Source organism: Tenrec ecaudatus, chromosome 4 (assembly GCF_050624435.1).
Source record: "Tenrec ecaudatus isolate mTenEca1 chromosome 4, mTenEca1.hap1, whole genome shotgun sequence".
Classification (NCBI taxonomy): domain Eukaryota; kingdom Metazoa; phylum Chordata; class Mammalia; order Afrosoricida; family Tenrecidae; genus Tenrec; species Tenrec ecaudatus.
In genome coordinates, this window is record NC_134533.1 from 98,902,220 (window position 1) to 98,928,225 (window position 26,006).

The 26,006-nt window shown below is 41.2% G+C and overlaps 1 protein-coding gene across 1 annotated transcript in view; it reads left to right on the forward strand.

The window, feature by feature from the left end:
- Window positions 1-26,006, forward strand: part of CEP126 (centrosomal protein 126) — a 71,106-nt gene that overhangs the window by 28,880 nt on the left and 16,220 nt on the right. Inside the window, exons 5-6 of the mRNA XM_075546497.1 lie at window positions 12,896-13,094; window positions 16,703-18,833. Of these exons, the coding sequence (XP_075402612.1) occupies window positions 12,896-13,094; window positions 16,703-18,833 (2,330 nt within the window). The remainder of the gene's footprint in view (window positions 1-12,895; window positions 13,095-16,702; window positions 18,834-26,006) is intronic.

Consider the following 26,006-nt stretch of genomic DNA (forward strand, 5'->3'; position numbering starts at 1 on the left):
GGTGAATGGTGAAGTGGCATGGTGAGGTGGCATGGTGAGGTGGGATGGTGAGGTGGCATGGTGAGGTGGCATGGTGAGGTGGCGTAGTGGTGTGGTGAGGTGGCGTAGTGGTGTGGTGAGGTGGGATGGTGAGGTGGCATGGTGAAGTGGGATGGTGAGGTGGCATGGTGAGGTTGGATGGTGAAGTGGCATGGTGAGGTGGCATGGTGAGGTGGCATGGTGAGGTAGGATGGTGAGGTGTCATGGTGAGGTGGCATGGTGAGGCGGGATGGTGAGGTAGCATGGTGAGGTGGGATGGTGAAGTGGCATGGTGAGGTGGGATGGTGAGGTGGGATGGTGAAGTGGGATGGTGAGGTGGGTTGATGAGGTGGGATGGTGAAGTGGGATGGTGAGGTGGCATGGTGAGGTGGGATGGTGAGGTGGGATGATGAGGTGGGATGGTGAGGTGGCATGGTGAAGTGGCATGGTGAGGTGGCATGGTGAGGTGGGATGGTGAAGTGGCATGGTGAGGTGGCATGGTGAGGCAGGATGGTAATGTAGGATGGTGAAGTGGCATGGTGAGGTGGGATGGTAAAGTGGCATGGTGAGGCATTATGGTGAGGTAGGATGGTGAGTGGCATCGTGAGGTGGGATGGTGAAGTGGCATGGTGAGGTGGGATGGTGAGGTGGCATGGTGAGGTGGCATGGTGAGGTGAATGGTGAAGTGGCATGGTGAGGTGGCATGGTGAGGTGGGATGGTGAGGTGGCATGGTGAGGTGGCGTAGTGGTGTGGTGAGGTGGCGTAGTGGTGTGGTCAGGTGGCATGGTGAGGTGGCATGGTGAAGTGGGATGGTGAGGTGGCATGGTGAGGTTGGATGGTGAAGTGGCATGGTGAGGTGGCATGGTGAGGTGGCATGGTGAGGTAGGATGGTGAGGTGTCATGGTGAGGTGGCATGGTGAGGCGGGATGGTGAGGTAGCATGGTGAAGTGGGATGGTGAAGTGGCATGGTGAGGTGGGATGGTGAGGTGGGATGGTGAAGTGGGATGGTGAGGTGGGTTGATGAGGTGGGAGGGTGAAGTGGGATGGTGAGGTGGCATGGTGAGGTGGGATGGTGAGGTGGGATGGTGAGGTGGCATGGTGAGGTGGCATGGTGAGGTGGCATGGTGAGGTGGGATGGTGAAGTGGCATGGTGAGGTGGCATGGTGAGGCAGGATGGTAATGTAGGATGGTGAAGTGGCATGGTGAGGTGGGATGGTAAAGTGGCATGGTGAGGCATTATGGTGAGGTAGGATGGTGAGTGGCATCGTGAGGTGGGATGGTGAAGTGGCATGGTGAGGTGGGATGGTGAGGTGGCATGGTGAGGTGGGATGGTAAAGTGGCATGGTGAGGCAGGATGGTGAGGTGGGATGGTAAAGTGGCATGGTGAGGTAGGATGGTGAAGTAGCATGCTGAGGTGGCATGGTGAGGCAGGAAGGTGAGGTGGGATGGTGAAGTGGCATCGGGAGGTGGCATGGTGAAGTGACATGGTGAGGTGGGATGGTGAAGTGGCATGGTGAGGTGGCATGGTGAAGTGGCATAGTGAGGTGGCATGGTGAGGTGGCATGGTGAAGTGGGATGGTGAAGTGGCATGGTGAGGTGGGATGGTGAGGTGGCATGGTGAAGTGGGATGGTGAGGTGGCATGGTGAGGTGGGATGGTGAAGTGGCATGGTGAGGTGGCATGGTGAGGCGGGATGGTGAGGTAGCATGGTGAGGTGGGATGGTGAAATTGCATGGTGAGGTGGGATGGTGAAGTGGCATGGTGAGGTAGGATGGTGAGGTGGCATGGTGAGGCGGGATGGTGAGGTAGCATGGTGAGGCGGGATGGTGAGGTGGGATGGTGAAGTTGCATGGTGAGGTGGGATGGTGAAGTGGCATGGTGAGGTAGGATGGTGAGGTGTCATGGTGAGTTAGCATGGTGAGGTGGGATGGTGAAGTTGCATGGTGAGGTGGGATGGTGAAGTGGCATGGTGAGGTGGGATGGTGAGGTGGCATGGGGAGGTGGCATGGGGAGGTGGATGGTGAAGTGGCATGGTGAGGTGGGATGGTGAGGTGGGATGGTGAGGTGAGATGGTGAGTGGCATTGTGAGGTGGGATGGTGAGGTGGCATGGTGAGGTGGATGGTGAAGTGGCATGGTGAGGTGGGATTGGTGAGGTGGCATGGTGAGGTGGCATGGTGAGGTGGATGGTGAAGTGGCATGGTGAGGTGGCATGGTGAGGTGGCATGGTGAGGTGGCATGGTGAGGTGGGATGGTGAGGTGGCATGGTGAGGTGGCATGGTGAGGTGGCGTAGTGGTGTGGTGAGGTGGGGTGGTGAGGTGGCATGGTGAAGTGGCGTGGGGAGGTGGCGTGGTGAGGTTGGATGGTGAAGTGGCATGGTGAGGTGGCATGGTGAGGTGTCATGGTGAGGTGGCATGGTGAGGCGGGATGGTGAGGTAGCATGGTGAGGTGGGATGGTAAGTGGCATGGTGAGGTGGGATGATGAAGTGGCATGGTGAGGTGGGATGGTGAAGTGGGATGGTGAGGTAGGATGGTGAGGTGGCATGGGGAGGTGGCATGGGGAGGTGGATGGTGAAGTGGCATGGTGAGGTGGGATGGTGAAGTGGCATGGTGAGGTAGGATGGTGAGGTGTCATGGTGAGGTAGCATGGTGAGGTAGGATGGTGAAGTATGATGGTGAGGTGGCATGGTGAGGTGGCGTGGTGAAGTGGTGTGGTGAGGTGGGGTGGTGAGGTGGCATGGTGAAGTGGCGTGGTGAGGTGTCGTGGTGAGGTGGCATGGTGAGGTGGGATGGTGAAGTGGCATGGTGAGGTGGGATGGTGAAGTGGCATGGTGAGGTGGGATGGTGAGGGGGCATGGTGAAGTGGGATGGTGAGGTGGCATGGTGAGGTTGGATGGTGAAGTGGCATGGTGAGGTGGCATGATGAGGTAGGATGGTGAGATGGCATGGTGAGGTAGGATGGTGAGGTGTCATGGTGAGGTGTCATGGTGAAGTGGGATGGTGAGGTAGCATGGTGAGGCGGGATGGTGAAGTGGCATGGTGAGGTGGGATGGTGAAGTGGCATGGTGAGGTGGGATGGTGATGTGGCATGGTGAGGTGGGATGGTGAGGTGGGATGGTGAGGTGGCATGGGGAGGTGGCATGGTGAGGTGGGATGGTGAAGTGGCATGGTGAGGTGGGATGGTGAGGTGGGATGGTGAGGTGGGATGGTGAAGTGGCATGGTGAGGTGGGATGGTGAGGTGGCATGGTGAGGTGGGATGAAGTGGCATGGTCAGGTGGGATGGTGAGGTGGCATGGTGAAGTGGCATGGTGAGGTGGGGTGGTGAGGTGGCATGGTGAAGTGGCGTGGTGAGGTGGCATGGTGAGGTGGCATGGTGAGGTGGATGGTGAAGTGGCGTGGTGAGGGAAGAAAGCATTGCAGTGAGCTGAATAAAAATGGACAGGGAGAAAGTAAGATAACGAGTACAGAGCTTGGCGATAGATAGAAAAGAGGGGCTTTTCCCATTCCTGAGGCGAGAAATCTACTCAGTGACAACTGATACGGTACTGGTACCCTCCTAGACTGCAATTGTGTTAGTCATGAGTTTGACAGCCTTATTTAAACAAATAGTATCTCTCCATCTTCAAGGAAAAACATGGTGATGGCCCTCTGGCTAGTGTCCTATACACCCACTCATTGTAGTCTCCTTTCCTTACACCTGAGCTGTCACTTGAAAAAAAAAAGGGAGAGCAAAAAGGACAGGACCCTGTGCCTACTTCACTCCATAGGGTTTTCACAGCTGTGACCTTTCAGAAGCAAACCACCAGGCCTTTCTTCTGAGGCACTTCTGGGTGGGTTTGAACCACTAACCTTTGGGTTCTTAGCCCAGGACTTAACCGTTTGCATCACCCAATGACTCTATCTAGAGTTGAGTGTGGTAAAAACTGTGATGTATATAAATGTCTGTTGGGTCCTACGCATTGACTAACTGAATTATACATATGAATGAAATATGATTATTTGCCCAAGAAGTGTTTGCAAGTTTCGTGATAATAACATGGAATTGGAGCTGTTAGAAAAGTAAAAAGAAATAAAATATTGGAGGTAAAAGTTCTTGGGAGATTTGGGGAAAGTTTTATAAAATAAAGGAAGAGAGAAGAAAGTCTGAAAGAATTGAAATTAGCGTAGCTTTTCAGACATGTATCGGGTTACAGAGTTATTAAAAGTGCATGCTTATAACGAACATGCTATTTAGAATGGGAGGACCATCGGCTGCATGACTGAAAGGAAACATAGCTTGAGTTAGGATGTGAAAGACTTGTATGTGTAGTTAGAGAATTTGATTTTATCCTACAATTAGTCAAGAGCTAGTGGAGCTTTTTACAAAACAAACAAACTCACTACCATCGAGTCAATGCCAACTCATAGCAGTCTGATAGGACAGGGTAGAACTGTCCCAGTGGGTTTCTGAAACTGTAACTCTATGGGAGAAGAAAGTCCCCCTTTCGCCCTCAGAGTGGCTGGTGGTTGTGGACTGTGGACCTTGAGGGTTCTGGCCCAACTCATAACCACTATGCCACCAGGGCTCTTAAGGGAGGATTTGGGGCAGGCATTAATTTAACTTTCTTATTTTAGAAAGATAAGAGGTCAGACTATTCAGAATGGACTGAATAAAGAGAACTAGAAGCAAGGAAACCAAAAAGGAAATGTGGGGGATAATCCAAGGGATAAATTACTCCTTCCTAAACAAGAACAGAACTGTTTTGTACAGTGGGGCAAGGATGAATCTGACCAAGATTGACAAAATTGGATTGAGTAGAACAGGAGGATAAGCAAGAAGATAAAGGTGGTATCTTTGTTGTTCCTGGTGCTGAGAAGTAGCATGAAGAAATAAGGTTTAAGAATTTTGATCAAAAAGAAGTTTAAGAACTAAAGTGTGGAGAGAGAGAGAACCAAACCCACAACCAGCCATCTGCATGGTGCTCGCAGGACCTCTACAGGACAGAGTAGCACTGCTCCACAGCCCTTCGGAGGCTGCAGGTCTACAGGAGAAGACTGCCTCGTCCATCTTCCAGGGAGGGGCTGCAGGGTGCACATTGTTGGCCTTTAGTCCGGCAGCCTAGTGCACCTTGAGGCTCCTGTGGAGAGAAGGGTAGCAGGAAAATGAGACCGTGCTCTGCCATGGGTGAAAAGGGACAGATGAAAAGGGTGGTAGTGATGCAGAAGAGATGCCGTGGAAAGAATAGATTTTAAGTTTGGGTAGAAGGCATGAAGAAAGGGGAAAAATCAAGAGATGATAATTGAGTCTTGATGGTGTAAGGCAGCGGTTCCTAACCTGTGGGTTGCGACTCCTTTGGGGGTCAAACAACCCTTTCACAGGGGTCGCCCGATTCATAACGGTAGCAAAATGACAGTTATGAAGTAGCAACGAAAATAATTTTATGGTTGGGGGTCACCACAATATGAGGAACTGTATTAAAGGGTCACGGCATTAGGAAGATAGAGAACCACTGGTTTAAGGGATGGTAGTGACTTTAAAAAAAAAAAGGAACATAATTAAAAGATATAGGTTTGGTGAGAAATTGCTAAGTTTTATTTCAGCAGTCCAAATTGGTCATATAGATTGGTGGAACCCCCAAGAATATGGCCCTTAAAGACCTTTCAGCATAGAACTGAACTCACCTCTGTGAACCAACTTTCAGCCTAACAATTTAACAGCCTGCAAAGTGAATGGTGATGCCAGGGAAGTAACACTCGTTGGCAGCACCGCCATACTAAATCAAAAGGGACTGCATTCCCGCAGACATAGAGCGGGGAAGGCTTGAAAGAAGGATGAATGGAAATGGTGCGCACAGAAGAGTGTTACATCATGGAAATTGTAGGCCAGGTTACAGGACTAAACGTGTATGAATTCTTGAATGGAAAACCAAGTAGCCTTGCAAATTTTCACCCAAATCACAATGAAAAGGTTTAAAAAAAGAGAGAGAGAGAGAGAGTCCCCGGGTAGCAGAGTTAAGCTCTCAACTACTAGCAAAAGGGACATCAGGTGCAACAATCTGGTTCTGAAAGATCATAGCCCTGAAAGTTCTGCAGAGGATAGGTCTACTCTGACCCACATGGGATTTCAGTGGTCGGAATCCACTTGACAATCAACAACAAAAAGAAGAAAAAGAAACATCTTTGCCACAACTAGTTAAGAATAGGGTAAGACAACAGGTGGGAGGACCAGGTACGGTGGTACTGTGGCACTTAATGACAATAGTATGTTCTTGCATCTACTCACATGATCTATAATTAAAGGTGATTATGTGGAGTAGTCAAGGGTGACTTCAGAGACTGAATTTGGCCAATGTGTGAGTGGTAAAATCATTTATTGAAATGCACACTATGGGGAAAGAGTGAGATTTAGTAGAGTGTAGTGTGTTAGTCTGGGTAGACTAAAGAAACAAATTCATAGACACTCATGTGTATGAGAGGGTTTTATATAGAGGGTAATTGTACATTCAGAAAGCATCCCAGTCCATTCCAAGCCCATAAGTCCAATATTAGCCCATATGTCGGTACCAATCTGTAAAGTCCTCTTCAGACCCACAAAACACATGCAATGACGCCAAATGCAAGATGATCACAAGCCAGTGGGTAGAACGTCTTTGGATCCAGTGGTGTTGTAAGCATCTCGGTACTGGCAGGGGTCTCCATGTGACTTCTCCAATTCCCAGGGCACAGGGCCTATCAGTGTAGTACCTTGTGTCTTGTCAGCTGCAATGTCTCCCAGGGTGTGAGCAGAGAGAGAGATGTATCCCTCCTCCAAGGAGAAAATACCAGACTTCCCAGAATTCTTAGGAGAAGGTCATGCCCACACAGAGGTCTCATTGGCTATCTCCAGATTGATAGGCTAGACTCCACCCCTACACCCTTAATCCTCATTTGACAAACAATTATATAACTACCACAAGTGGGTAAAGTGAAATGAGAAGTTGTGACATTTAGACACCAAGAATATTGAGAAGCAAAGTTTTTGTTTTGAGAATTGTGGGTCATATGGGTGAGATTAAAGCTAGGGTTTAGTGGTGGTTTTAGGGTAGGTGAATAGGCCATGTTTGGTCTCATTTAGATGGGTACAGGAGAGAGGTGACTACTACATCCAGCAGGAGGAGTCGTCGTTGTGGGCTACAAAGCAGCTCAAGAGCTAGTCTTTGGCCTTAGTCAACTATGTTATTGATTTCTTTGTGTGATTTAAAATGTTCTTCTCATGTAACTAACTACAGGCTTGAAATAGGAAAGCCAATTAAAGTGTGCACTAAATTTCAGACTTAGATTTTAATTAATGGGGCTTTTCTCATTCATTCATTCTTTTTTTTAATTCTTAATGTCTTTTGATTACTTTTTCATACTAATGGTTCTTTCTTGGTGCTTCAGTAATATGGTACAAATCATTTTTCTTTAAAGAACTTTATTGAGATAATTTGCATACCATAGAATTCGCTCATTTTAAGTCTGAAAATCACTGATTGTATAATACTTAGAGAAATGCAGTCATCGTTATAATTTAATTGTACCACTTTAAAATAAACCTAAAAAAACCATGAGTTCATTGCCACCTGCTTCTTATCCCCCAGCCTTACCCCAAAGCCCTATACAACTATTAATCTGCCTCCTCTCTTATGGATTTACTTATTCTGTATTTTTTAAATAAACAGAATCATGCAAAAAAGGGGGTGACAACACTAATTTTTGTTACCATCCCTCTCCCAACCCAGCACCCCACAAGTGGTGATTCAAGTGTAACTAAGTTGGATAACAGTGGGTGCGTACAACCATCCTAGTAGAAACTCCCAGGTTCCAAGTAGAAACAAACTCTTACAGTTGTTTCATATGAAGAGCTTCCAGGTTTTCCTCTGCAAAAGAAATGCACAGTTAGACAATCACACACTCAGAAAATGCAGAGCTAGGACTTCCTGCCAGGAATCTATAGTTTATTCACAATACTCTCAGTATAGGTGCAATTTTTCAAGTAAACATTTCCAACCTTAGCAATGTACCTTGTAATATACCTAAAATCTTAGTAATCATCTAGAAAATTACTCCAAAGTCACTGTTGTCCATAAAGGAGAACAGCTTTGGAAACCCTTCCAGAAACACAGCTATCAAGAAGATCATTCGGAGACGCTAAATAACTACAGGGTGGACGGATACATTAAGAAAAGCAAAAGAACTACATAAAGAACTCTCAAACAAACAAAACCCAAGAGTTCTTGAAACTTCTGACACATAAAGAACAGATGACGAAAAGGGACTTTACGAAAGAGTATAAGAAGGAATGAAATGAAAAGTAGGAAAATAATCATGTTTTTGAAAGTAGAAAAGAAGGGTAGATAAGCATAGCATGTTGAATGCAAGTGAGAAAAACAATTGAGCACTAGGAATGAATAATTTGAGAGTGGTAGGCTAGCAAAGAACAAACAAATCTGTCTTGGGAGAAGTACAACCAGAATGCCCCTTAGAGCAAGGTTGGCAAAATTTCATCTCATATAATTTGAATGTGGTGTCAGGAGAGACCAGTCCCTGGGGAAGAATATCATGCTTGGTAAAGTGGAGGGGCAGCAAATAGGAGGAAAGCCCTCACCAGGGTGGATTGACACAGTGACTGCAACAATGGGCTCAGACAAAGAACAAGGGCGAGGCTGGGCTGAGCACTGGGGGTAGTGTTTGGTTCTGTTGTCACAGGGCTGCTGTAAGTGGAACCTAACCACAGCAACGGATAGCAACGGGGATGGTATGGAAACCAAGGGAAAGAAAGTCAGGAAAAGATGGCCAAGAGTTATGTAATGCAGTTTTTACAGCAGTTGGTTAATCCTTAGCAAAAGCAGAGTATTCAAGTGGTGGATGTAGAAGCCAGGTAATGGTGGGCGAAGGAACCCAGTTGTGGCCGTGAGGCAGCATAGCTTTGGAGTGCCCCATGAGAAAGGCGGCAAAAGCCAAAAAGAGGTAATGAGATCGCATCTTCGGGTCCAGGAGAACTTAAGGCAATTTAAGAGTAAATCCAAACCATTTCAAAATAGCAGTAATGTGTATTTTTAGACATAGGTTTTCTTCACTCTCAGCTTTCTTTTTCTGTTATCCGTTGTGATTCTTTGTGCTATCAATATTTTCAATAATAAAACTCTTGTACTGTGAATGAAAACAGTCTTTTTAAAATTTTTTAACAGTGTGATATTACAAACTCTTACAGACAGTGTCAGAACAACATTGATTCCTCCTAGCAAGTGAATAGTTTTTATAGAAAATCTTTTATAGAATTATTGTATAAGATATATCATTTTTATTTTTATAAAAAGTCTCCATTCTGCATTAGAACAGGTTTCATGTTATTGCAATGTACTATTATGATTATGACCACATATATAAATATAAATGTTTATATTTGGAAAATAACATGCTCTTGCAATTTATCCAGGGAACACTTTAGTTATGTCAAAGTTGGCCTTCCCTCCACAGATAAGTAACCGTATTATACAATGTGAGAGGGCTTCAAAAAGTTCATGGAAATTTTTATTATCTTTCAATTCCACTTTTCCACAAACCTTTTGAAGCTACCTTGTATATGTGAAAGTGGTTTATAAACTACTAAAAAAAACTCTACAAGTAGGAATTTGGGAATCTTAAGTATCAGGTATTAGATTGGTGAAATGATTTATGGGTATCACTTAATACAAATATAATTAAGCTATAAATGATGCTAAGCTAGTATATAAAAAACATTTTCAGTGGCATTAAAATGTAAGACATGTTAAAAAATAAAGTAATGGCAAGAAGCAGTGGGTTTCCAAGTAAATGGAGATAAAATTACTCATGGAAGACTGCTCTACTGTAGAAATATTAGTGGTATCTAAAAATAATTTTAGATGGCAATCATCTGAAGGTATTCTTGAGGAAATACTGAATTTTTAAAAATATTTTTAAAATACTGAATAAAAGAAGCATGGAAGACTCTGTGCTTAAGTCTTAAGAAAAATCCGAGAATATGCCCTTATGAGAATAGAAACTGCTTTAGAAAACAGTGAGATTATAAGGATATTAATAAAGTCCTACATAAGAGTAATTAGCCTTCGATAAAAACCAAACTCTTATCACAAATGTGATATACTTGACCTTTCTGGTAATTGTGAGATAAAAGATGCTATATTCCTTCTCTTTTTAGATTTTTTAAAATTATATTTTTAAATGATATTGTTAGATATCTATCTCCAATATCCATGTATTTTGGTCAGTTTGGCCTAAGCCACATGCTACCCTGGTCAATTTGACCTCCATTTTCCCTTTGTGCAATCGCTTTAAACCAGATTTCACAACTTTATTCCTGTGTCTTTACAACTAACAAACTTTGTGAACGGTGAAAATATCCTAAGTGTAATGAATGAGAAAATGGGGATCTGAATAAACTATGTACATTTCTCAATCCATTTGAGAGGACACTGGTTGATCAGAGAAGGATTATGCATGGACCCTAAGGACAGACTATAACATGAATCAAAAGTCTAGAGGCAGCCCAGTAAAAACAAAAACAAACATCTTAATAAGGCTGTCTCTCTACCTGCCTGTCCAAATGCTTTTCCACCTGTGCAGATCCATTCCTGCCTGTCCAGCTGTCTCCACACCTGATCCCTACTTACCTGATCAGTTCTCTCCTTCACGGGCCCCAATGCTATTGCACCATTCTCAAATTCTTCCGAGCCACCCAACTGTTTCTCCCACCCGCCAGCAATATACTCTGCCTAACCGTCCATCTGTCCCCTCTACTTTTCCAAAGACCTTCTTACCAACCCCATCTCTGTCCTACCCAGTCAAATACATTCCTCATCCTCCAGCCCCTGTCACTTCCAGCTTTTCTAGCAATTTTCCTCATCTACCAACCCCAATTCCTTCTGACCCACCTGAGCACCTAGCGCCCCCATCTCGAAGTTCTCCAATCATTCCTGATCTTGATTCACAGAGCAAGTTATTTTACAAAACTTTCAGACCCAAGCACTTCCTGCCAGCCCAGCATTCTACCCCGGCCACTCTAATGCCTGCCCTTGTTCGCCGTTCCCTTCCAGCTCGATTGGTTGTTCCCCCAGCCCCTTTGAAAGCTATCCCTCCTTCAAAGCCCGCCTGTTTACCCAGTCATCCCCCTCACCAACCAGTCCCAACTCTTTCTTGGATCACTCCATGGCACGAACAGCCTGCTGCTAGCTTGGATCCCTTCCGGTCGGTCCAGCAAGCTGTACCACAAGCCACAACATTGTCATATCAACCCCAGGCCCTGGCAGAACATCCACCTGCCCCAGCCCTCTCCCAGCCACCTCACCATCATTCTCCATCCTCGTCTGTGTCTTCCTCGCCTTCTACTTCCACATCTTCTTCACCATCTACACAGTTTTCTTCTTCCTCATCCATTCTTCCCTCTCCCTCCTCTTCCTCTTCTGCCTCTCCATCTTTACCTCCTTCATCTGCCCCTCTTCCTGCCCCTCCTGTGCATTCACCTTCTCCATGTTTGCCTACCACTTATTTAGATTTTCCCTCTCCAATATCTCCTGTTTCTTCTTCCTTTATGGTTTCTTCTTCCTTTCCGCCTATGCTTCATTCTCCCTCGATTTCGACCTCCCCGTCTCCTTTTATTCCGATCCATCCCTTCAATCCTCCTCACTGGGGGAAGAAAGTAGAGAAGAGAAGAGAAGAAAGTGGAGTAGAGAAGAAAGGAATAGAGAAGAAAAAGTTGAGAGACGACAACTTTAAAGGTAAATAAATTGAGTTTATTAGATGTTTTGTAGATGTAGCAATGTTTTATTTGGGAAGGGTGACTGAGAATGTAGGAGTAGTAAAGTCTAAAAGGAGAGAAAAAACCACTGAATGTTCACAAGCTTGTGCTCAATGCCTCCCTGCTCTCCAGACTCTCCGTGTAGTCACAAAGGGACAGTCAGGAGTCTCGTCCATATAAAGATATATATGGGTATTGGAGATAGGTACGTCACATGTGGCCACTTGTGATTTACACTACTGGCCCTATATCGCAGTCAACTATGTCATATACCTCAGCCCTACCCCATCCTCAGAAAGGTCTTTCTATGTCCGTTACTTTGTACTGGGAAGCTTATACTTCATATACTGAAATTTGATATGTTATCCATATGCTGAAATTTGAGACATTGTCAGATTCCAGAAGATACAAAATTCTAACAGACAATGATGTCATGCACCAATAAACGTTGGGACATACATTGGCACAGTAAAAATAGACTCTTAAAATTTTTTAAATAGACCGTTTAATTCTGTTTAATTCAATAACTTAGAAACCATGAATATGTTCCTAAAACTGAAAACACATATGTATATGCTCCTACATGGAGTAAGCTCCAAATGTAGTTAAGTAGAATTGAAAATCCTGCCTATTCTTACAAGCAATTTTCATTAGCTTGAAATTTTAATGATCTTAGGGTTATGGGAATACCTGGCAGCCATGACATCTCATAATTAAGACCAATACAGTATAATATTATCTAGGTTGGATGTTCTCAAAGAACTGAAGACTGATTCTGTACAACAAAAGAATAACTTCTCCCTAATCCTAAATAATAGAGAAATAGGATTTCATAATTAAGGCCATGATAATTGAACATTCCTACATGAAAATAAAATTCTTTGTTTGAACTAGAATCTCACAATCATTTTTTTCCTATTCTTGACTGCATTAAATTCTCATTCAAGTATGTCTATATATTTCTCCAATATCCTTATATGTAATTATCTGGACACACACATACACTGACACATATTATAGATGTGCCATTTATATATGTATATACATAAAGAAGTCAACTTTCTTTTAAAATGCTAAAGATATTTTATTTCTGGTTCACAGAGCTATAGATTCTGCCCTGCCTTCCGTAATGTCAAATAATGATCACAAGCATCAGGTACACCTCTTATCCAAAATCAATTGTGATAAAGAAATGAAAGACAACTGCAGGGCAAACTTGACGTCCATCAAAGATGCATTTCAGCTTGAACTCGAGGAAACTCAGAAACTTCTAGAAGATCAGCATTTAAACAGTTTGCAAGTATGAACTGTAAATGTGTATATAATGTTTTCATTTATAATAATAATTCGGTCTTGTTTTTGTAATGTTTTCCACTAAAGAAATGTATGTTATTAACAGACTAAGAAAGAGAGTGAGGTTGGGTCAATGCAAATTCATCACAGATCCTAGAAAATAATTTCTTTACCTCTTACCCTTTCCACCTCCTATTCAGAGAAATGGGTTTTATGGATGTCATTTCATGAAAATGATGAAGTCTACTTAAAAATAATATAATATAAATATTATTGTTCCTCACTAGGTTATAAGAGTTTCCTGAAAAGTACAATGTGCATGAACATCAGGTTCCTTTCGTACCTATGGCACCTCTGAAGGCAGTGTGTTCATCTCCCTGAAGAATCACATGCTCTTTGATTCACACCATGTCAAAACAGCAGTTTTGCCGTCGTCGGGGGACTATAAAATGCTCACAACTAACATCATCTTTATTAGTTTAAAATAAACACTAAGTAGATATTTCTAAGGTTATGAGCCATCAATGATCTAGAGTGACAGCAGTGTTTGGGTTTGCTTGTTGGTGTTTATATTCTATTGATATATATTTTAAATCATTTTGGGGGGAGTTCATACAACTCTTATCACAGTCCATACATACATCCATTGCGTTAAGCACGTTTGTACATTTGTTGCCATCATTATTCTCAAAACATTTGCTTTCTACTTAAGCCCTTAGTATCAGCTCTTCACTTTTTCCCTCCCTTTCCTCTTTCCCTCCCTCATGAACCCTTGATAATTTATAAATTATTATTATTATGTCATATCTTACACTGTCCGACATCTCCCTTCACCCACTTTTCTGTTGTCCATCCCCCAGGGAGGAGGCTATATGTAGATCCTTATAATCAGTTCCCCCTTTCCACCCCACCTTCCCTCCACCCTCCCGGTATCGCCACTCTCACCACTGGTCCTGAAGGAATTATGCCTCCTGGATTCCCTGTGTTTCCAGTTCCTATCTGTGCCAGTGTATATCCTCTGGTCTAGCTGGATTTGTAGGTAGAATTGGGATCATGATAGTGGAGGGGAGGACGTGTTTAAGAACTAGAGGAAAGTTGTATGTTTCTTCGTTGCTACGCTGCATCCTGACTGGCTCTTCTCTTCCCCACGACCCTTCTGTAAGGGGGTGTCCAGTTGCCTACAGATGGGCTTTGAGTCAACAGCAGTGTTTTTTAATGTGGGATAGAGATTGACTACCAAGAGGCATGGGGGAGCTTTTGGGAGATGGAAGTTTTTGTATGTTGTTAGATGTAATAATTATGAGTGAATAATTTATCAAAATCCAATGAGCAATACACTTAAAATGGGTGATTTTCATTTGTATAAAATATATCTTAATGTTTTTTTTCAAGTGCTTTTAAAGGCAAATATAAAAAGCAAAGCACACTAAGTTTAGTTCTGTTTAAATCAATAGTTTGAAGCAGATAATGTTTTACTGTTTACTAATAGGAAAATTATTTTAAAAAATAATACTGTTGAATGAAATTAGTAATTGCTGACCTTTTATTGAGGTACTTGGGAGATGAGGCCATTTCAGAACTTATGTAAATATTCATTTTAGAACTTACATATGTAGGAATTGCATATGTTGCTACATGCCACTAAATCTCTCTGACTTAATGGTGTCCTTAAGCGGCACACGATGTTTCCTGGTCCTACACCAAATCTTTGTGATTGTTGATACTGTATCTAGGAAGACCTTTTAAACAACACTGCTACACTTCATGGGATGTAATCTCCATAGATTATTTAATTGTACTGATAAAAGGCATCAGTTCCAAGACTAGGCATTGAAGGAACAGTGCTTCCTGTTGCTCTCCGGTTGGCTAAGTGAATCTCAGTTTAAGAAGATAGCACAGTAACATGGGATATGGCAAGCAATGATAAATGCTAGGGCTATCAGATTCGCATGAGGCATTTTCAAAACTTTTATCAGTAAGCATTAGCTCTGCAAATGAAAGTATTTTTATTCTATAATATTTTCTTCTCGGTTCACTTTCTGAGCTAGAAAAATAATATATACATTATATATTTTTTTTAATTACTAGAGTACAGCCACTCTTCATTTGTTAACATAGGTAGAGTCTAAAGACCAGGTTGTGATGTAAAAATCTGCATGATTTAAAAATGGAGGATGACCACATCAAATCCCAAAATGGAAGATGACTATATCATTACATAACTGTAAGATTATATCACTGCTAGATTATATCTTTAAATAACTGCCAAGCCACTGAGAATCTGAGTCCAGCCAAGTTGACACATAACCTTAACCATCGCAGACAGTGCCGCCTTTGTCTTACACCTTGGCATTGACTCCTAGTAGACATACATAATGAATGTTTCAAATAGATGGAAAGTACATTTTTTAATGTTGTCATAGAGGCAAAATTGTCAGATAATGAGATAGTCTATAAATTAGTTGTAGTTGTCTTTAAGTTTTCTAAATATTTAAAGAAATCTTGATCTTTAACTTTCTTTGAATCCATTCAATATTTTAATAACTTTATAATTTAAGTCTTGAGATTTTTTTATATGAGGAGCTAAAAAATATTTGTGGAAAAATCCCATTATCTTTAACTTTTCCATGAACTTTTTGAAGCCTCTTCATATGTCTTATAGATTATGACATTCTAGACGCATATGAAGAATTTGAAATAGTATAGTTTTACCATTCTTTAAAGTGATCATGAAATGTCATTAAATCCTGATAAATCACATGGAAATTTCAGTGAAATAGTAATGAGAATACTGATAGAACTTACTATTCCTATGCTAAATCTCAAAAAAAGTAGCTACTAATATCAATATTTATCAGCCTTAAATCCACACTAGAATCACATGGTACTGGCAAAATAGCCATAGCAACACAAAGACTTCTTCTAAGAAGAATTAAGTCAGAACTAAAAATAGGTATTTTCACATATTATAATATGTAGTTAAATTTGAGAACCCTTTCTATAGACAATGAGGTTAACCTTTTTTTTTAATGTTTTTAATGTTGTTGTTGTTGTTTTCAATGAATTCCTAATCAATAGGAAGCTCACATTAAGGTTATAGAGATTTTAAAGGCTCAAAATTAAGAACAGTGAAAATTTCAGGGGAGGGGAATACATTTTGTAAACAACTATTTTCAGAATTTGGTCTTCTTAAGAGACCTTCAAGAAACTGCATGCTGTAAATGGAATTTTTGCAACCCACTGACATTGAGTCACTTCTGACTCATAGCAAGCATGTATGTTGGGTTTCCAAAGCTGTGAATCTTTATGGGAGCTGACAGCTGCATCATTCTCCCATGGACTGACTGGTGGGGTTGAGCCCACCCTGACCTAGTGGTTAGCAGTTCAACACTTAACTGACTGTGTCAACTGGTTAGAATCAGTCATTTTTCTATTCTAGGCATATAGATAGTTTATATCCTATTGTTCTAAGTGCTAAACAGTTACAAATTTATAATCATGCCAGTATGATTTATATGCTAAGGAAAATTAGGCTCAGCATGGTATCTTGAACCATTAATTTTAGCATTTAAATATGTGTAAATTATAAAACACTGTTCTTTTCTTTTCCCCCAGAAATTTTGTGATGAAGTTAACCAGATAGCCAATTCTGAAACTCTTTCAAGTATGGACAGTCTTGAAGCTGGAGAGCGTGAAGAAATATATTTAACTCTTAGTAAGGACCATTCCACAGCAGGCTGGCAGGATTCCATCTCCCTCAGATCAACAAATCTGCAATCAACTAATCTAAGCTGCTTTGATGAAGACAAACTATCTTTCTCTAAAACTCAACATATAAATAATTGGCTTATAAATTTAGATGACCCCAATACTCAGACTGTAACGTCGTTCTCAGACATGTCTAATAACCCTAATGCCCTACCTACTTGTGAGCGTGTTAACAGTGCAGAAGAAAATACACCTACTCTGAGTAGAGCTGTGGAAAGAACTGCAAACACTGCTAGCAACCCCATAGCCTTTGTACACAGCCCACGCTTATCTGTACAAAATAAGAAAAATGGAAAGACTTCTGAAACTAGCACTGGCTCCTCTTCTGGAACATTCAAAATGGAGAACCCATTTGTTACTGAAAGCCCAAACTTGAAATTCAATAAATCCTGGATCAGACCAGATTCTCCAGTCCGAGAAGTTGCTACATTTTGGGACCAAGAGAAATATTCTGAATTAACTCAACAAAATGCAGCTCCTTCTGTTCATACTTCATTTTTGCCAGTGGCAACACCTTTCGTTTTGCCACCTACTGCACAGTCAGCTAGACCTTTACCAAAGGACAGGGTACACATAAGAGAAATTGACCCAGTGCAGTGTTCTGAAAAGTTAGATGATTTGAAAGATATAAAAAATGAAAAGATACACCATTTTAACAATAAGGAAGAGTTGCCTTTATTTGTAGACGATATTCAAGCTGCCTACATGACACACCACCCTGATTCAAAAAATAGAACACAGAAAACAATTGAAACATTGTCTGCTGTAATGTCTAATGACACAGTTGGTTATCACAAGAAAATGAAGTACAACATACATGAGAGAAATGGTGTGAGTTTTCTGAAAAGTATTTTAAAGAAAGAATCTAAATATGACCATCATTATTTTGAGGCACTGATGATGAATCAAGACTGTAGGTTTGGATATCAGAAAGCAGCAGCTATCAGGGATAGTATTGAACTAAGGAAAGAAAAAGGGAAAGGGGCAGAAATTCAAAAAACGATTAAAAGACTTAGGTGGTTTGATGAAACTGACAACATGGAAAATAGTGTTGAAGAGCATTGTTCCCGTGGAGCAAGAGCAGCTGAGCAGTGGGGTCCACAGTTGCACACCCAGAGGAAAAGCGCTGCCGCCGGCAGTGTAGCGAGTGTCCCTGCTTGCGCCGTAAATGTCTCGGATAGAAAAAGGCCCACGGAAGATTCTATCACTGTAAATGCTACTTCAGGAGGACCTGAAGCAGACCATGTGCCTTCAAACTGTGTTCTTGTGCCTTCCGGTTGTAACTTTGCTAAGCAAGCCTGGCTAGCCTCAAAAAAAGAGGAGAGTAAACCCCTTTCCCATAATGGTGATTCCGCATTTCAGAATGTTACAAAGCCCCAGAAAGATGGTGCGGAGGTGGGTAGAAGAACAAGATCTGCTAGAGTCCAATCAGGCTTATACACAAACCGGAGAGGCACGGTTGTTCAACCGCATTCTGCAAGCAAAGCCAAGGCATTTACACAAACTCAGGGGAAGCTAATGGTACCTCACCCTCCTCCGAAACCCACCACCAATATTAGGAGTGGTAAAAATCTAAAAATCTCTCAGTGTCAGTCAGTAATGCCTGAAAATTCTCAAAATGTTGTTGCCCATAACTGTTTCAATTCAAAATACGTACATCCAGTGGAACACCGTTTCAACCCGTGGCCTCAAGGCAGTAGTCCTCCCCTCCCAGATGCTTGTTCTAACATAGTCACTGTGATTCCACCTCTGCCTTCTCCTTGTGCGTCTGAGTGCCAAACCCTAGCAAAAATAAATCACTCAAGTGGCATTCAAATGGTAGCTCATCAAGATGGAAAACCATATTGCACCCAAAGATGTCCTGTGTATGAAGAAAGCAAGCATAAGAGTTTTAAAACCCTTAAAACTACGGGAGAAGAACCCGTTCCCCTATGGAAGAGAGGACATAATATTCTGGGTCAAAATGAGAGGACTGCTGGTAAGAGTGAGTTCATTTATTTTTGTAGATAAGCAGTTCAACTTTTTAAATGCATGTGAAATTTTCCCTGCTGCAATATGGCAGTGTGTGTTAGTCTGGGTACTTTAGAGAAACAAATCCACAGAAACTCATGTATAAGAGAGAGTTTTATATAAAAGTTAAGTGCGTATCAAGAAGACATCCCAACCCAGTGCTGCCCAAGCTCACAAGTCCAACATTAGCCCAAATGTCCAACACCAATCCACAAAGTCCTCCTCCATCTCCCAAAACACACACAATGATGCCTACTGCAGGAGGAAAGCCAAGTCAGTGAATGTGTAAGCATCTCAGCGCTGGCAGGGGTCTCCACATGGCTGCTTCAGCACCCAAGGCTGCATCGGGGTAGGTTCATGTGGCTTCTCCTCAGAGATGTCTTGCAGGAAGTGAGCCTTGTCTGCTGAAGCAGGGAACTGGCTAAGGCAGCTGCACCCTGGGCCGACCATCAGAGAGCAAGAGACCAAGATCTAGAAAGGCGAGGCTCACCGAGTCATTTATCTCTCTGCCCTTCAATTAACCCCACATGTGTTTGTTGTACAGGTTGACACAATAAACTACCTCACAGTGTATACCTTACAGAATTAGCATCATGTGTGCCTTATCCTTAGTTAAATAATTTACCCCCCTTAAAGTTGTGATTTATTCAGTCTGGTACCTAAACCTTTGAAGATAATATTTCAAGGCTTTTCTTGTCAGTTTAAAAAAAGGGGGGGATAAGGAGTAGGGTTTGATTCTTGTCCTATGTTATTCTGTGGCCCCATTATCATCAGCAGCATTGCTGTTAAGGTTATCATAGAAAATTATGGCTTAAACTTTCGCTTTTTGTTCATCATTTTATTGGGGGTTCGTACAATTATTATCACAATCCATACATACATCCATTTTGTCAAGCACATCTATACATTTGTTGCCATCATCATTCTCAAAACTTTTGCTTTCTACTTGAGCCCTTAATATCAGCTGCTCATTTTCCCCGTCCCCCCTCCTTCATGAACCCTTTATAAATTATTATTATTTTGACATACCTTGTACTGTCTGACGTCTCCATTCACCCCCTTTTCTGTTGTCCATCCCCCAGGGAGGAGGTTATAAATAGAATATGGTTACATATAGTCCGTTCATTTTCTTTAAATGTTTGTTGAGGTAAATTGAATTGCTGTAAGTGAATAATAGATATCTGACCTTACCATCCCCTTTCCAAAAGAGTAGCATATTTTATGCATATTGGAAAGCATGTGAAAATATACCATGGCTTTAATTTTTTGATGTAATTATCTATAGAGTGCCTTTCAGATTATTAGCTGTCTGACTCCTCATGAAGTTCCCTTCTTCTGCTAAGGGAATGTACCAGAAGCCTGAAAATGTTCCCGCCATCAGAATTAACTGTCCTATAAGCTAACAAATATTGAGAAATGGATAGGATTGGGAGCAGGGGTCAGAAAAGCAGCTGTTTTTTTAAAGAGCAAATTACTGATCAAGTATTAAGAAGACATAGTGAAAACATTGATTTAAAATGTTCAGAATCTTCTTCAATTAGATCATGAGCACATAAAGGCAAGAATTTTTCCTTAATACATCACTGGATCTCCAGGGCCTAATCGTGCTTCATACTTAACAGGTATCCAGACCTTTGTGGAAGTGAACAGACTGTGTCCATTAATGGAAAACTAATACAATGACTAAAAAACAGAGCTGCTTTAGCATTATAGCTTTTTAAGTATTTCACTAAAATTTTATTTAGCCATGTTGCAGTAGGATTTCAGCTTTCACATATTTCTCCAAAAATAAGGATATCAGAGAGATATTTTTGTTGTTGCAATTGCTGCAATTCCCCCTTAGGGAGGTCCCAGGTTCATAGGCTTTTGAGGCTTTGACCTTTTGGAAACGGATCATCATCAGGCATGCCTTCCCGGGCACCCTGGAATGAATCATGCAGATTACATCATCTAAAATAAAATACTGTAATTATCTTTTTTTTTTGAGTACCTGGCTTTAAACTTATTGTCTCATGTAAACCTCACAGCAACTCTGAGAAACAAAACTTTTAAAACCCATTTTGTAAAGAATAGACCCAGAACTAGTAAATAATAGAATTGATATTTTCACTAGAATTGCTATGATGACAAGTCCTGCCCCTTTTCTAGGACAACCATATCGTGAAAATAGTTATTAAGTCAAGATATATCATACTCAAAGCTGACCAGGAAAAAAAAAAATATATATATATATATGAAACTAATTGTTTAAGCATAACCAAACCAAAAACAAACCCAGTAGATTCCAGGAAGAATACTAAAATTAGATATTCATGAAAGAATAGAAAATACATGCTTTATCTGGAGAAGCCAGTATTTTCCTGCCAGTTAATCAAAGGAAGTAGTTCTCATGAGGATCTTTGTATTCAAAATAAAGGAAAATGCAGTAAATTTACCACTTTTAGTCATTTTTTAAGAAAAATCTATTAAAACAGATGTATGTCTCTTAATAAGAACCCTTAGTAGCACCATGGTTAAAGCACTCTGCTGCAAATCAGTAGTTCTATGGTTCAAACCCACCAGCCACTCTGTAATAGAAAGATGTATTGTTCTGCTTCAGAAAAAACTACAGCCTTTGAAATCCTATGGGGCAGGTCCACTCTGTTCTGTAGACTCCCTATTAATCGAATGTGATTTGCCAGAAATGAGGAATAGCTCTTAATACAATGATTATTCAGGAAATCTAATCTTACACACTTGGTATGTTCAGTCATTTAAACTTTTCAAAACATGTCAAGTGAACCGTTTGCTAATCCTGAGTTATAGTACAATTTCTGACATTTAGATATGTGAACTGGCTTCAAAACGTTCGTGGGAAAAAAGGAATTACAAAATAATGGAATTTTCCACAAGCTTTTTGAAGCCTTCTTATATTTCCTCTGTAATTAAAACTGGATCTGTAGTCCTTTAAAGAGATCAGGCATACAAGACTATGGTCCATAGTTACCCTTCCAGTCTGGAAATGAACTCCCTCCCATGATTTCATTTTCAGCTAAACTATAAGCAGGACTGTAAGTGGAAAAATCACACTAGTGAGTTAGAAGAATCAGTCATGTGATCTCAAAAGAACTCAAGGACAGAGTTCAGAAAGGTTAAGAAAGAAGGAATGAAAACAGGAAACACGGGGAGGAAGTCTAATAAATGTTGCATTGTGGGAATTGCAGTCAATGAGATGAACACAGTATAGATGAGTTGCTGAATGGAAAAGTGATCTCTAAATCATCACCTAATAAGAAAATTAATTTCTAAAATAAATAACAATTTTGAAGAGATCTTTATTCTGTAGATGCCAGATATGAAAAGTAATGATTAATCATATACTGTCAACAGTGTTTCCTGAGCATCCCTATGTGGTACATGCTAGAAGATGGAAATAAGGTGGACATAAACCCTATAATCTAGCAAAGAAGACAGATTTTAAATAAATAGTTACAAATCTGATAAATATTTCAACAAAAAAAATAGTAGGAGCAGTAAGAATATATAGAAAGAGTTGTTAATGCAGTCTGAGCCTTTTGGAAAGGGTCTTCCCAAAGAGATGATATATTTACGTAGGGTGGAAAAGACAACATTAAAAAGGTAAAACTCAATGAAACATATAACTTTCCTTTAGTTCTTAAATGCTTCCTCCCTCCCCCACTATCATGATCCCAAATCAGGCTAGACCAAGGATGTACACTAGTACAGATAGGAACTGGAAACACAGGGAATCCAGGACAGATGATCTCTCCAGGACCAGTGGTGAGAGTGGCAATACTGGGAGGGTGGAGGGAAGGTAGGGTAAAAAGGGGAACTGATTACAAGGATCTTCATATAACCTCCTCCCTGGGGGACAGACAACAGAAAAGTGGGTCAAGAGAGACATCAAACAGTGTAAGACATGACAAAATATTAATTTATAAGTTACCAAGGGTTCAGGAGGGAGAAGGGGGGTGAGGAGGGAGGGAGGAAATGAGCTGATACCAAGGGCTCAAGTAGAATGAAAATGTTTTGAGAATGATGATGGCAACAAATGTACAAATGTGCTTGACACATGGATGTATGTATGGATTGTGATAAGAGTTGTACGAGCCCCCGATAAAATGATTTTTAAAGGTAATACCAGTCATCAAAGGCAGGATTATCAATTCATTCTATAATAAATATTCCTGACACACTGAGTGAAGATAGGCAGAGAGAAAGTGGGTAATTTGAATTTTTTTTTTTTACAAAGAGTAGGAGGATTGCTTGATGACTGTAACAAAAAGATCAAAATGATGTAGTTTAGGATATTGGGAGGGGTGGTTTACTCAATAAGCAAGGTAAGCATTGTGTGCTTTTACCAATCTGCCGTGAACAATTTCATATTTTTTATCACATCAGAAATTCTGTCTTCTAACCCCACAGCACCTTCCTACAGAATCAAAGTGTCTTTAAATTTATAATCCTTGCCAGGATCAGAGTACTCAGCAAAGTATACACAGTTTACATGTCTTTGTTTTATTTAATAGTCTATAGTAAATAGTTTCACATGTCAGTTTCACTTTTTTTTAAACCACATCTTTGCTATGATGAACTTGTGCACAATAGATTAATTAGTAAGCACAAATAAACCCATGCTTACCTTATTTATTGGGTAGTAGTCAAAAAGAGTTACTAAAATGATGAGACATGAAGTTTTAGCTGGATTAAGAGTAGAGAATAGAAATTTGATTAACAGATAAGAAAGCAGAGAAATTAATGGATCCTGATGGGATTAAAAAAGAAATGGGAATAGTGGAAGTCATTCAACAAATGAACAATAAAAATATGATAGTGTAGCCTGAGATCAGGAAGCAAATTAAGTTACTGCTTTTCAAAGTGGTTATATATGTTGACAAAGTCTAGAGGTTAGAGAGGTAGTTAGAATGGCGTAAAATGCCACTCAAAAAGAGAAAGGGTTTAGAGAGATTCGGGTTTTAGATAGGTCATCCAAAGGAATATCGAATCCCAATATGATGGCAAAGATTACATGGAAAGGCAGACTATTTACCAGATACCAAAGTAATCAATGAACAGAAAGAAATTACTTGAGAGGTCAGGAAATGGTATAGTTGAATGTCTTAGGACTCAAGAATGTAAGTTTCTACTAGCTCAGTGGTTCCCCACCTTCCTAATGCCGTGACCCTTTAATACAGTTCCTCATGTTGGGGTGACCCCACCCATAACATTTTTGTTGTAGCTTCATACAACTACTGCATAACTGTAACTTTGCTACTGTTATGAATTGGGCGACCCCTGTGAAAGGGTCATTCGATGACCTCCCCCAAAGAAGTCATGACCCACAGGTTGAGAACCGCTGTACTAAAGAATTTTGATAGAGGATTCTAGAAACAGCATGAATATCCTGCAAAGCTGTAACCCTGGGTACATAGAATGTGAGAAAGAAAAAATAAAAGACCTGGAAAATAGGATAGTAGCAGAGCAAAAGAGAAAACGTTGGTGAATAAATGAGTGCCGCATGCTTCTGTTGGGACAAAAGAGTAATCCTTGGTGTTTAAAGTATTTATACTCATTTGCTCACATGATCTTTTTGAAGTGTATATATGTCAACTACAGATGGGCCTAAAGAACCTATGTCACTCTAAAGCCAATATATTCTTTGGCCTTACCACATCAATCTCTAGTCTGATTAAACATCATTGCTCCAAAATTAGCAACAAAGTGTTTAAGGGCAGGCCTCTCATGATGATCACTTCATGGAAAAGAGCCAGCATGAAGCTGACTCCCATAAGGTAGAGATAAAGTGTTTCCCCACTTTCCTCCTTCTCTATCATCTCTGACACCAGCTACCATGTGGCACTTTCTAGCCCCGCCCTCCCTACTGCAAAGGTAGGTCAGAGCTCACAGCTAAAAGGACACCACTCTGGGGTTAATTTGCTGGAACGACTCATAGAACTCACAGGGGCTATTATAACAGTTTTATTATAGTAAACAGCTATCAATCAGAATCATAAGGAATTGATGCACAGACAGGAAAGTTTCTGATGTGGAGCTGCCATATCTCAGAAGACACCCCACCCTCCCTTCACCACCCAGCAAGCTGTCTGAGTCTTTTATTGGCCAGTCCCGCATAAGACCTAAATCATATCTCCTGCAGCTTTTGCACAAGGAGCCCAGGTGGTGCAGTGGTTACACACTGGGCTGTGATCCTCATGGTCAGCAGAGTAAACCACCAGCACCGCTCAGCCCCCAAACCCCTCGGGTCGCTGTGAGTCAGCATTGACTCAAACACAGTGACTTTGATTGTGGTTTGGAAGCTAGTCACCAAGGCATTTAGTCCAAGGATCATTTCATATACGCCAAGGACAAAGGCCACCAAAGTTTGAGTAAAGGCCCTTTACACTACACCTATCATTCAGCTAAGGAAGACAGATAAATCCACTTTCTGTCCTTTAGTATCTAGTATACACAAGGGAAGATATAACCACAACAAAAGAAGAGCCAGCCAAGCAGCACGCCCTTGAATCAATTGATTCCAACTCATAGTAATTCCATTTTGCCAGAGTAGAACTCCTCTCTAAGGTTTTCATTAACTGATTATTGAGAAATAAATCACCAGACCTTTCTTCTGAGGCACCTCCGAATACACTCAAACTCCAAACTTTTGGTGAGCAGCTGAATGAGTTCATTGTTGGCACCACCCAGTGACTGCACACATCTATTAGAATGACCACAATTGAAAATGCCAACAAGGATGTGGGAAACTGGAACTCATTCTCTGCAGTAGGGAATGTAGAATGGTAGCACGACTGTGGAGGATTGTCTTGCAGTTTCTTATTAAGCTAAACATAGGCTTACCTGAAAATCCAGCGATTCTATCCCAGGTATTGACTCAAATGAGATGAAAGTTTATGTCCATGTAAAAACCTCCATGCAAACATTTCTTCATAATGTATTCTTTATTATTCATAATGTATAGTTTATCCATGCAATGGAGTTATAGGAAGAGATAATTTACAAAATCAAGTTACGAAGCAATGTGGAAGAACTTTAAATGCATGTTGCTAGCTGAATGCAGCCAGTCTGGAAAAGCGTCAGACTGTATAGTTCCAACCTAGGGCATTTTGGCCAAGGCAAAATA